The sequence below is a fragment of the Pieris rapae genome, chromosome 13 (genome assembly GCF_905147795.1).
Source record: "Pieris rapae chromosome 13, ilPieRapa1.1, whole genome shotgun sequence".
Taxonomy (NCBI): Eukaryota; Metazoa; Arthropoda; class Insecta; order Lepidoptera; family Pieridae; genus Pieris; species Pieris rapae.
The window spans coordinates 6,606,364-6,620,076 of NC_059521.1; the positions used below are offsets into that span (position 1 = coordinate 6,606,364).

General features: G+C 30.6%; 1 protein-coding gene across 4 annotated transcripts; it reads left to right on the forward strand.

Moving 5' to 3' along the window:
* The first annotated feature begins 1,559 nt into the window (after positions 1-1,559).
* On the forward strand, positions 1,560-12,965 carry LOC111004238 (androgen-dependent TFPI-regulating protein). 4 transcript variants are annotated; one of them, XM_022275169.2, is made up of 7 exons: positions 1,625-1,646; positions 7,688-7,728; positions 8,024-8,077; positions 8,989-9,160; positions 10,581-10,724; positions 12,000-12,220; positions 12,744-12,965. In XM_022275169.2, exons 2-7 carry the CDS (start codon positions 7,724-7,726, stop codon positions 12,922-12,924), a joined length of 777 nt encoding a protein of 258 aa, XP_022130861.2. In that variant the 5' UTR covers positions 1,625-1,646; positions 7,688-7,723; the 3' UTR covers positions 12,925-12,965. The 4 variants fall into 4 exon arrangements, with proteins under 4 accessions (XP_022130864.2, XP_022130861.2, XP_045486634.1 ...); XM_045630677.1 differs by lacking the exon at positions 1,625-1,646 and adding an exon at positions 5,639-5,758; XM_022275172.2 differs by lacking the exon at positions 8,024-8,077 and having other exon boundaries at positions 1,560-1,646.
* Positions 12,966-13,713: the final 748 nt, after the last annotated feature.

Consider the following 13,713-nt stretch of genomic DNA (forward strand, 5'->3'; position numbering starts at 1 on the left):
TTATTGTTTCCTACAAGGTGCTGCAAATATAACATTGAACGAACTATTTTATTATTAGTATATGGTTTCAACTTGTATATTAGATATACACAACTTTGGAATTATTTTGTAATTTAGTTAAGACCATCTTAATACAGATCAGACCATTTCTAGACACTCCTGTACTTTTATAGTAATGATATATTTTATAACAAATTAAGTTATTTCCACATTCAGTGCACTTAAACTGTATGTGAATACAATGAAACAAACCTTTATACAAATTTGAACACATGCTCAAAATTCTAATTAAAATCAGAAATGCTGCGAACATCATCACATTTAGTAAGGAAATGTAATATGTTACGATTTTATTTAAGACTAACGGAACAAAATTACCTACTTGATATTGACTGGGTGATGGTTGGTTTGTGACCACAGCAATCTTTAAGCACCTGTGACTTTGTTTATGGCAAATAAGTGTTCATAAGTTTTGCCATAAAGCCTCTGATGTATGTACCGCAAACGAATACAAAAACTTAATGAATATTTGCTTAAGTGAAATATTTATACTACATAATATATATTGGATTCAAATAATGTATTATAAAGTCCAGACTGATTAGCCCAGTACTATGTTAGCTAAGTTAAGTATGCTTACTATATTATTATCGATTCAAAAGCACCTTTGAAGAAATCTAATTTAGAGCTCTGAATGCAAACCGATGAATTGCGTTTAAAAACATAAAGGGGACATTTTTATGTTCCTTTTATATCTGTCTTTAATCGTGTATGTAACGCTTTTGCGTTATAGAGATTTATACACTACATATACACAGAGATTATGTTATGTATATTTTCTATTTTTATCTTGTTATCTATATATTATCTATTAATGAGAAAAAACCTCGGATTTTCTACAAACTTTTACAACTTGTGTGTTATAGAAAAGCGTATCGTATCGTAAGAAAATCTTTGTATGTATAGAATAAACGAACACACGAAACCACCTTTCATATTTTCTCCTGTAAGAAAAAATAAGTCTGTCTGTTAAAAACTTTTTACTAACAAGAATGCTTGCCCGCACCGTTCTGGCGACGTGGAAGCTTACATCCAAAAAGTTGGGATCCGTCGTTTAGATTGGCTAGATCGACCTAACCTAACCTAACCTCCATCCAATTGATCATGTCTCTGATATTCTAAAGATACAAATAAAATCAAGGAGCCTGCAAAACAAAACATCTTGCTTAGCTGTGAGTAATTGCAGAAGAGTGGTACCATATTCTTCTAAATTTTATTCAAAACATTGTGCGCCATTATTGTTTAAATATTGCAACTTAATACCATTGTATAATTTTGTATGAATCGTTATGGAAGTGTGAATTTATTATCTAAGCATGATAAATTTAAATATAAAAATCTTCACATTTTGGATTTTAAATGTAGGTATATAATTATAGTGCAACCGCATACAATAATTAAGGTAAAGTAAGAATTATAACCGGTTATTTGCCGCCAGTTAGTATGACACTTGTTCTTGTCACATTTCTATGAATGTAGGGGCCTTGAATCGATGGTTTATTTTGATGTACGATTAAGAATTTTAAGAGTAGTTTAATATTTGTTCTGGTGGAGTATAAACGTGTTTTCAAAGAGAATTTATACAGGTAATCTTTTTTACAATATTAAACATCGACTGACAGATAGAAAACCATTGGTACAGCCTCCGTTGATTGGATACACTTATTAGGTATAGATTTGTAGCTCTATACCTCCCATGTTTAATTTGTGGCAATTAAAACATCTGTTTTAAAGTTCATAATATAACATGTATGTATATTTTTCCACAACTAAGCGGATTTTAACATAGTTTTTGCCGGACAGCACCACTATGTGGAAGCATATGCCATATTTAATTAAGATTTTGGGTCATTCAAGAAAAGAGCGTAAGAATTCTTACAAGACTGGCAAATCCCTTGCGAGCCCTGTTCCATAAAAACATATCTATGGAAGTTTTATCGACGTTTATAGTCTGTGTTTTTATTTTTATATGTGCATTAATAGCGAAGTATTAAAAATTATTGTATATTTGTCAATAAACGTTTGGTTTATGTTGTTATTTGTGCTCTATGTTATATAAAAATCTATTTTATCCAGTTACTATATAAATGAAAACAAACCTACAAAATTGTTAGGCTAGTATATTTCTTATCGTTGATTAAAACTATCAATAATTGCGTTACAATAACAAGCATTATGAAAACAGTCCAGAGGTTATAGGTTCGAATCCTGGTGTACCAATGAATTTGTCTTCATATAATAGCACTTAAATGGAACGAAATTCATTTAAAAACGACTAATATTATGAATATTAAATCATCATATTATGCGTGTCAACACGTTAAGGCCATTAGCAAAATAGGAAGTATAACATATAAATAATAATTTTGTTTTTATGGTGGGTCAGAGTTAAAACGTTTATGTTTTTCTTTTTCAATATTTTTTTACAAGGGCGGAGTCTTCTGTAAATTCGTTTTGCGTAATATTTACTATTTTCTTGAAGACCATGAATTATGCATTAGTTTAAGATGATTATTAAATGTGATAACAGGTTGGTCATCGATTACAAGGTCGTTATTAAAACACCTTTGCTCACTAAATATTTATAATCTATTAATAAAATACAAATAAATTAAAAAATTCCTTTAGTATGATCAGTAGTTAGTCATGCCACGAGTATGGTCAAAACTACATAAGTTATTTTTAAATTAGTTAAATTAAACTAAATACTCATTTGGTTAGATTTAAACCTACGTGATTCATGATTTAGTCTTGTTAATATAACGTAACTAACGAGAAAACGAAAACTCTTTTAATAAAACGAACAATTAAATTAATTAAACAGAACAATTAAACGAAGCGCTAATATGCTAACATTAGCCCATATTGCATGGTGCAAAAGCTTATAGTGGTAGAAAAAACCCGTGCAATCCCTAGGAGACAGATACTACTAATTCTATAGATCGCTAAAATAATTTCCACACCAATTATCCTGCATACAAATTTATGATTGTGTCGATTTGTAGTTCGATCATTGATATCTGTCTAACGTAATTAGTGACATTTGTGCTGAAATCTGTTTATTTGACGTGTTACACTGGGGGTACCGGAATTTTTGAGTTCAGATAACAATTCTACTTTGTGATAAGACCCTAACAAAATTAAAAAGGAAATTAAAGATTAAAGATCCATAAAAGACTGTGCTGGTGTTTTTCTCGCTCAACGAATAAGTATCTCAATAGAGCGAGTTTTTTTTTATAGAACAGGGGGCAAACGGGCAGGAGGCTCACCTGATGTTAAGTGATACCGCCGCCCATGGACACTCTTAATGCCAGAGAGCTCGCAAAATCGTAAGACTTTTAATATAATAAAAGGTATTTTGTTATTAAGGAAGGGAAAGTCATGCCTCAATTTGAACACTTCCCTGTTTTAAACCTTCACACCAAGGACGAACACCGTTGACATTGCTAAAATTATCAGGTATGAAGTATTTTTAGAACTTTAATTTGCATTACCGTCTTAAAAGTTAAAATTTTGTTTCATAGTATATACTGTTGAATCGAGAAAATAATTTTGCAAATTAATAAAATTTACGATCTATTAAGTGATAGGAATGCAAAGCCAAATTAATTGTGAACATGTTAAATCAAGCATGATGAATATTAAGTAAAACCAGTTAAATACATATGTGAAAATAACATGATAACTTACAAACTAAACTGCGCCAAAACGTACTGTATTTTCTCTTTCGATCTGTTTTTGTTTCACTGTTTTCAAAGAGCTATGTAGTTCTAATATTGTTATCAAGTCAAATGACGTTCGTTGGTTAATCTAAATAATTAAACGTTTTTCAAATGTAAGGATGAGAAAAAAACCGGACGTTAAATTTACAACTTATTTATTTATTTATTTAGTACTCCTACAGCTAATATAAATTATATATAATTACAAACAAATATACTGAGAATATAGCCAAAGATGGAATACATGATACATTTAACAACAAAAAGATTTATAAAAGGGAACAAACAAACAAAAATTATTATAAAACATTTGACTAATTGTGATTTAATTTATTTAACTAAGCCTAAATTAGTTGTGTTGTGTGATGATGTAAAAGTGTGGGTATGTACGTGATGGTGTGTATGTGGGGTGTGCTCATGATGAGTGTGATTTTGGGCTATGGATGGACAACTTCAAGTAATACTTACACAAAAACAATAGACTCAGGTTAAATGTACTCCTCATGAGTGAAAACTAAAAGGACGAAGCCTAAACGGTATGCCATATGCCACATGCCACGGTCGCATACCTATGAAAAATAAAAAATAATTTTTCATTTATTCATTTATTTTTTAAATTACATACACACATTCCTATTCCTTTTTTATGGGATAGGCAAAGACACCAAATCTTCACTTGCTCCTTTAATACCCCTCTCTCGTCATCCACTTTCTTAATATTTGCCATGCTATTTCATCAACATCATGTCATTTATGGAAACATTTTTCATGACTAATAAGAGATCATGGCCAGTCATGTCTTTAGAATATATTTAATGCTCGGTTGCTCCCTTCACCGGTTTTCTTGAAAACTTATAAAGGTAGCATTGACAGACTGTAAGAGCTGGTACGTAAAGAGTTCTCATGTATGTTCGTGGAAAGACTGCAGTTTTATGTACATATAATCATAAATAGTTAAATTTATGATTATATTAATTTATTTATATAATTAAAAAAAAAGGAAATCTTTTTACAATTTAGGATAGCACACATAATATTACACGAATTTAACGGGTTATTAACTTGTTGACGCAAGGAAAATAAATTAATATATAGGCAAACAAAAACAGTGAAGCGGACAATAAGAAAACCGTCCTTTGTTTTTTAAATGATACCGCCCCGACGCCCATAGACATCGCCATTGCTCACATTGCCAGTGTACCTTAAGTCGAATTGGTTCGGAAATGCATCGGTGGGGCAAAAACGCGCACTTGTGGACGGACCTGACAAGAATTAATGCTAACATTTTAATAACTAGATTTCTGTTTAAAAACCTTGAAAAATATTTTTATAAAATACTAGCGGATCCGACAGACGTTGTCCTGTCTACACGTCTTTAATTTCAAAATTTCAATTTTTAATAAGCCATTTTGATGAAAATTATTATTCAAATGTTATGACAATATCTAACGATCCAGCACATGGTCACACACGATATAACACAATGATAACAAAACTTTTTTTAAATTTCGGGACAGACTAAAATTAAAATTCGAATATTATTTAAAATTTGACACTGCGATGGTAGCGCCGTCTGTCGGATCCAATGTAAAACATTCCAAAATCAACAACAAATAATAAATTGAAAATTAATTAAAAATACATTGTCCAGCGGACAAAATTGTGAATCTAAACCATTCCCAGATCCCCTTGAACACACACAAAAAATTTCGTCTAAATCGGTCCAGTCGTTTAGGAGGAGTTCAGTCACATACACACGCACACAAGAAATATATATATTAAGATATGCTCGTATTTTTGTCTACCTTCAGACCATTTAAGTGTTTGCTAGCTCTCGGACAGACCTTATCAATCTCCCACCTAGTTGTTCTTAAGCCATCGGTGTGAGGTGTTGCTTACAAAAATATTATTTTTCAAATTGTGCTTGCAATTATTGACGTAGTGTATAATAAAAACAGTGAGTTGAAAAATTATAAGTAAGTAATTTTCGTAGACTAGTTTTTATAGTAGAATATAACAATGATAATTTTGAATGTTCATTCTTGTTTTTTCGGTATAAAAAAAACGATTATTTCTCAAGCAAATAATATAAGAATACGTACGGGATTAAAAGGCGTTCAATTTTTTAAATGTAATTTTATATCATTTAAAGTTGCTGGCTGTATATAATTTGTCACATAAAATATATTTTAAAACGTAAAAAAACAAGTGTTTAAATTTAGTTTGAATACAAATTTTATTGATAGCTTATGTCATGTCCAACTATAAGTCAATTTGTTTCGAAATCTTAAATGAGATAATTTCGTACACATTTCTATGACTTCTCTAGACGAATTGAGACAAGAAAGATATTTTTAAAGTTCCATATTACACTTAGGTAATTGGTTGATATTTATAATGGATTTATATTGATTTTCGATTTTTCAAAAGTACTTACTCAATATGTCATATGGAACATGGTGTAGTAGTTGCAGCTCCTTACAAACAATGTGTAAAAAAACTTGCCGATTAAAAAGAGTGGCGGAGAGTTTTTTGCCAGTTCTTCTCTTCCGTTCTACGCCCTTGATTTGAGAACTGGCAGTAAATGTAAAATTAGAATAATTTAAAGTATATTTTGACGTTCATAAGTGTACATTATGTTACCTATATGAATAAATGATTTTTGATTTGATTTGATTCGATTTATTCTTAGTATATAAATACAAAGTCACTCAAATGTATTACGTTGTTCTGTGCTTGGTGAGTTTGCATTCAAATGATAATTACGACTTACGAATTGCGAAGACCCGTTTTGCTTGGTATCAACAATAAAATTCAAGAAAAGTTTACAAAATTATTTTAGGACAAAATGGGCTTTGATCACTGTGTTACTACCAATTTGCCTGTAGGAGCATCTGCCCCAATACCGTTTCTTGCATGATAACGGTCGTCAATAATTTCCTCTAGTCTGCACTAGAATGTGATATACTTATGACGGGGCTCGGTGTGCTACAGGATAATTAAAACCGGTTCCTAGATCTAAGTAATTTTATCATTAAAGTTGCTAAGAAATGTTACACAAAAATTAACTATTTAGAGAACGACTTAAAGATTTATCTTTTAATCGCTTTTGTGTTTTGAAAGAAAAATGTTACAGAAAAGGGGAATTAATATAATTAGCAATTTGACCTTTTATAGATATATAGCTTCACATGGGCATAATCGATATCTAGACTTGCTTTAAATCTCAAATCTACCTGTGATAGTACATAGCGTACAGGGATAAAATGCTAAATTGCAAGAATAGTTTGTTTAGATCCTAGTCAAGGTCAAGAGTATGGAATTAAAAATAATATGTTAAAAATATTTCTATGTAAATCCATATTATTAACCGATAAATTTCCTGATTAAATCAGTATTTTGTAATTGTACCCATGACAAAAATGTTTATCAAGGATTATATTAATCAACTATTATGTACTTTTCCCTACAATCACAACTTATGATAACCTTTAATTAATTGAATTATGTTATCTATTCACTACTTTGTAAGAGGCAAGTATAATTTATTTTGTAAAAAACTATTTTTAAAATGTAGTTTACTTTTGTTGTTCGTGTGCATTTTTAAAGGTATATCGGAATTTTTCGGTTGTTAGTTTTTCAGTATTTCTTTTATGGTTAACCACAAAGAGAAGACTGATACCACACCTATAATCTTCAAAAATGGTTGCTTATACGTTAACACAGAGCATTTAAATAAATAATGAAAACTGTTTTTTGGTAGGTTTTGTGAGCATACATTTTCATCACTGAAAACCAAAGATCAGTGTTAACGAACGAGGCCGCTAGTCTATGCTATTTTGGAACTTAAATACTTATTAGTCCATAACATTGGAATCGTTTTAAATGTTTATAATTTTTTACAGATTATATTTTTCTGAGATTAGAAAAATCGCCACAGAATGGGGTGAGTTTATTTATTAGCGATATTTACTGTTATAAAACATTTATGTTTCTATTATCCTTGGCATTATTATAAGTAATCTTAGATAGCCCTGCTGGTTCATCTAACATTGTATGATTGATTGATTAAATGTTATTTGCTTTGCAACACATGACAAACACGTGTTTGTGATGTGGTTATTAAAGCATGAAAAGATAATAAACTAACGATTTAACATTACATTTAACATAAGCAAAAATCACGCAGACTAATACATTCTCATTGAATACGGACTGGAGCTTAATATAACATCTTTCAGGGCCAAAAACCAAGGGAGTAGAGGTTATAGACGAACAGCAAAAGGTTTTTTAAGGTATGATTTAACAGATAACTGCAATAATCAGTATATATTGGAAGTAGGACATGTTAAGTGAATAATATTTCTTTATAAGCTAGTGGTTGATGGACGCCTGACATCGCCATTTCACACCTGAAACATCCATGATCTCACGTAAGAGTAATTGAAAAACAAATGAAAGAAAATCAATTTTTACAACAGAGGTTTGAACCCAAAACCCCACTTGCTGGGTTGAGCCGGCTGTATATATTTTTCGTACGCTAAACATCCTGTAAGGTAGTAAAAAAGTATAAAAATAAGTTATTTTATAAGAGCATGATGCCTTATATAAGCTTTGCATGTATAACTTAAAAGCTTGCATGATATTTTAAACATATTTGAAATTATTTATATTTCAGATGAAAAAGTACTATACTCGTAGCGAAGTTTTAAAAACGACAGATAACACAATATATATAACATAATTTATTTTTAACACTCGGTTACAAATAAATATATATTTTCTTTAAGAACAGGTGTGGTAAATTTTGGTAAATTAAAAAAAGTATAACAATACCAAACAACGACAGTTTAGAAGTTTGAGCTTTTGTAAAGCTTATTATAATTAATTTGTTGAGGCATGTCGATAATAATTCTTGGCTTTTCGACCTGATGAAAGAAAAGATTCAAAGAAATCATTTAAGAAAAGAGCGTACCAATTCTTAAAACTTTGATCTTCACTCGCGGCGTCACTAACAATTCGGCCCCTGTTCTATCAAAAGAAGTGACGATAATCTAGTTTCAGATTTTTCAGTCGTAGAACCATTTTTTTTCTAATTGAATATACTAGATTTTTAGCAATTATACATGATTTTTGTGTAAATTATACCATTTCTGACGATTCCTTACAAGAAATTGTTAAATAATATTTCTATATCTATTTCCAGAAAATCTGATTTATATATGCCTATAAGACTGGCTGGGGACCTTGTATTTTTCGCTGCTCATGGAATCAATATAATAGTAATGCATTTAGCGTTACAGACCGATATTATGAAGGAGAAAGATCTTACGGAATTTCATTCACTACAGTGGAAATATATAACTATCTGGAATTTGGTAAGAATATTATTAGTAAAACATTACCTTTAAAATTACTTCATCCTACATCTAGTGTTATCATCGTGCGACTGTCATTTATGTTGTCGTAGTTTCGAATGAATTCCGTCTTAGCGCCAACAGATTATACGTATGTGTATGCATTTAACACTGGCTCGTAAGTTGAAGGAAAACATAGTCAAGGCCTACCTCTATAGTCTATTAGAAAAACAAATGATCACGATGCGCGCTCATTTACGCTTAATTAACCAGTTTAAACCGGCTAGATCTTCAAAATGTATGATTTTGAAAACTACCCTCCGTTCATGACTAGATATTGCAATAATTCTAGGCAACTTACATTGACGCAAGATAGAATTTATCAAATTAATGAATTAGTTTTACAATTAGTATATAGCTTATCTTATCTTTCATACTACGTGATATACTTTTATTACTTATTAAACTGTCTGTAGTAAGAATAGTGTGTATACGTTTTATGCCTATTAACTACTGTAAGCTATGCATAAACACAATACATCGATGGATAAAATCAGAGTAAAAATACTAAATATTGTCTATAAATACTATTTCTTGAATTAAATTAGTACTCGTTTGGACTGCACTAGCAAAAAATCCGTATGCAAGGTTATATAAGGAGAGAACGAAAAAATCTAATTAAATAAATCGGAGAATCCTTAGGTTTAAACTAATGTAAGGTTGTTTTGTCGCTATGTAATAACAATAAGTTACAAAAATCTTGAAAATATTATAATTCCAGACGAAAACAGGAAAATACATTTAAATAGTTATTTTACATTCCTTATTTAAACATATACATTTATTAATTCTTTTACAATTATTATGAGTAAATTAATATTTTTTTTCATAATAATTTCAAGGTAAACCTTTTACGAAAAATCTGCATTTTTGTTTGTAAAATAATATGGACTGAGGAAGAATATCATGATAATATACAATGTAAGGCCGTCTACGTAGGCCGTCTATATTGGTGTTCTTGGAGAATTGAATACTACTTTTTCTTTGTTGGTTTTGCTATTTTATTCAACTTTTTTTAACCATTTTTTTAATACCCAGCATTTCTGGGTTTATACGGAAACGAATCCAATTCACAAAATTTATCTTTTGTTTCAATTGAATGTGATATGATTAATCAAACATTTCCTTATTTTTTTAATTACCTTCCGCGAAGAAACAGATCACTTTTGCTTGATAATTATTTTTTTAAGGTCCAGTACTTCATAGTACCTACAATTTATAGGTTTTTGACATACCGACATAAAAATATTACGGTATTAGGATTAATGAAATTGTTATAATTATATACAGGAGAGATACATTTTGCCTGATTATTTGTAATTTTATTATCCACATTTTTTCCACTTTCACGGCGAATAAAGAATTATTTTTGAATTTTCAGGCTTTCCAAAATGTTTACCTTCTGATGGCCATCGTGTGTGATATTTCTTCCTTATTTAAAATATTGGAAGAAAACAAAATCATGGAACAAATGAAACGTTACAGGAAAACATTCTTTTCAGGTGTTGTCTGGCCTTCAAGTATTGTAAGTATTTATTTTTATATGTTATTTTTAAATACGATAAAATAAAAATCATTTTCATGTTTATGACTTAAGCCATATAATATCTATTTGGTAAGAAGATTCTACCATGATCTTAAGAGTACGAACTCAATATTAACAACTTTAAGATTAGTGAATGAAAAACCTGTACTGTATATTTATTTCAGACTTATCACTACTATTTTGACTACTATTATTTACTTAATTTGGCCAATTAAACAAAGTTTAAACACCGAAACAAGATCCAAATTACAAGTTTTATTTATTGCCACGTCATAATTTGATAGTTACTACTAATGCGATAGAACGACACAATAATACTGTATGTATTAATAGATTATCCTGTAATTTAAAAACATTTATATGTATTAACCTTGATCATATAACTAATTATATAGCAAACAACTCTTGTGAATTCAGTGTACATATAAACTAATAGGTCTATCTCGATAGGATTTCTGTTTATTATTTGTATTGATCGAGTGAAAGGCGCTTCGCTAACCAAGATGGTGGATCCGCACAGTACATCCAAAAGTTGGACTTCCGCCTCAGGTTTTTACTTCATACCCGTAGCCCCAATCTCTCTATTATATCCAGATTATGAACCCGACGCATAAGTCTCCTAAATAAATACACTGACAAAGAAATCTCTCTTCTAAGGCCTAACTGGTCTAGTGGTCTGGTGGATTGGATAGAGAAAAAGCCTTTAAGAAAACAAATAGCTAATAAACACTCGTACTTATAGCTTTTAATCCAGTGTGTTGTAAATCTATTTTAATATTACTAAACTATATAATATGGCAATCTTTTTGTACTGAACTTAGTAACTAAAGTACTGAAGCGTTATCAAGTACGTAAAGTAAGCTGTATTTAAAAAATAAAAATTATTAGTTCCTATAGTATATATAGTATAGTATACATAGTAATAATAGAAAATTCAAGAAAATCAAAACGTTTTCGTTCCTGTGGCAGTATTTGGCAGTATACCTACTTTCAATCCTGGCAGTGTTTTCTGGCAGTGTATTGCAATACTTATTTAAGATAGGAATACAACAGTTCTGTGGTCACCGGTACTATGTACCAGGCGCCAACGTAAATCTTTAATTAGCGCCTGAGCACATAAATCCCAAGGTCCAAGAGTCTCAACTCCAATTAAAGTTGGAACAAACTAAAACCGTTCTTTACACTCGAAGTTTTTAATGCACAGACATCAAACTTTTTTCGTACTCTTAATAATATATATATGATTTTTTTCAGCTGGTGAGCACGCTATTTTGGCCGATATTTCTTTACGATCGAGAACTTGTTTTCCCATCTTATATAGACAAGGTTCTTTCCACCGCTTCAAACCATATGATACACTCATTCATAACTGTCGTGGTTGTATGGGAGCTAATTACTTTACCCAGAAGCATGCCAAAGTCACACAAGTGGAACTTGATGCAATTAGCTGTTATATACGTGGCTTATCTAGTTGTGTAAGTATATGTATAGTTATTTACTTTGACGTATATAATAAAGTTTATTGTGCAAATAAATTCGGAAGAAACTTCGGTTTAGATTAAATGGGCATATTATTAAAAATAAAAAACGGTTATCAGTAAAGTGGGTTTACTAACGATAGTTGAACGTGACAACGTCATAAGAAAATGCCGATGGAATTGGTTGCATTTTTCAAAAGAAAACTTTAATTTTATTTGTTTGATAGATATTTTGTATGGTTATATATAGAGATGGAATAAAACGATTGTGCCTCTTTGTCGCTCGTTCCGCGCTCTCGCTTGCACTTCAAGCCTTAAAAGGAACGCCTCAAAGCGAGGTAACGCCGCATGCGTCATAAGCGAGGTAACGCCGTATGCGTCATTGTTTTTGTGTGCGTGCAGCCAGCTCCATCGAATTATAAGACGTTGTCACATCAAAAACAATTCTCGTTGGAACGTGTATTAGGCGTAGGTTGATAAAAATTGTCCTGTCCAAAGCTAATTTTTTGTTTACTTTCAGGTTTATAACAAACTACCACATCACAGGATTATGGCCATACCCACTTTTGTATAGTATATATGGAACCATATATTTCCCACTATTTTTATTTGCAGTATTAATAATTTATTTAATTGCATACTTCATACAGTGGCCTCTTGTGAGCCTTATACATGGATCTTCGAAGAAAGTGGCTGAATGATCCCCGATTACCCTATATATATGTATAAAGAGTTTGACTTCAATTATAGTAGCCATTAAATAACTAGAGATTGATTTGAAGAATCTAGATTATATTATACAGTAGTAGTTTTTAGTAACCGATATGGAAAGTATTAAGGGATTGGTGACAAAAGCGCCCACTAAAATGCGTGTCCATGGTCCACCCAAAAAAGAGACAAATTTACCAACTTTTAAATTTTTTATTTAAATGGAACTCATTTTTTTTATTTAGACGTTTTTTAATATTTGTACGTATTCAATAGCTTATCACAATACTTTCCGTAAGTTACTAGGTTTAGGAATTTTAAAATAGATTTATAAGTAGTGAATATATTTTTATGTGAATACTAAAATAAATTTCGGGGTGTGTTTGAAAAACCTTGTAAATTGGTTACAAAAATTCCTTGAAATAGAAAATTCACCGTCAAAAACACTCACATATAGTAAACATATCCTGGGAGGTAATAATGTGATAAAGACTTATATATAAAGGGTTTTATATATGTTTCACTCGGGTAAACTTAAGACATAAGAAACGTATATCTCTGGGTTAAAACAATATTATCGCAGATTGTGTGGATAGAAAATAATATAACGGCGTGTTCAGGAGAACCCGAGTTAGACTCGGGTTTTATAAGCCGCTACGCATAAGTGCATTTTAAACTTATTCACCTATATCTAAGATACGTGTTCAAAACGGGTAAGAACATCACAATCAAGACTTTCGACATTTGCTTTTTTGATACAGATTGTATTTCTTATAATTACT

Excerpts from the sequence above, each read along its gene's own strand:
- LOC111004238 (XM_022275169.2), top strand. Across the intron at positions 8,078-8,988 it reads ACAGCAAAAGGTTTTTTAAG|AAAATCTGATTTATATATGC; the intron begins GTATGATTTAAC and ends ATCTATTTCCAG. Across the intron at positions 12,221-12,743 it reads TACGTGGCTTATCTAGTTGT|GTTTATAACAAACTACCACA; the intron begins GTAAGTATATGT and ends GTTTACTTTCAG.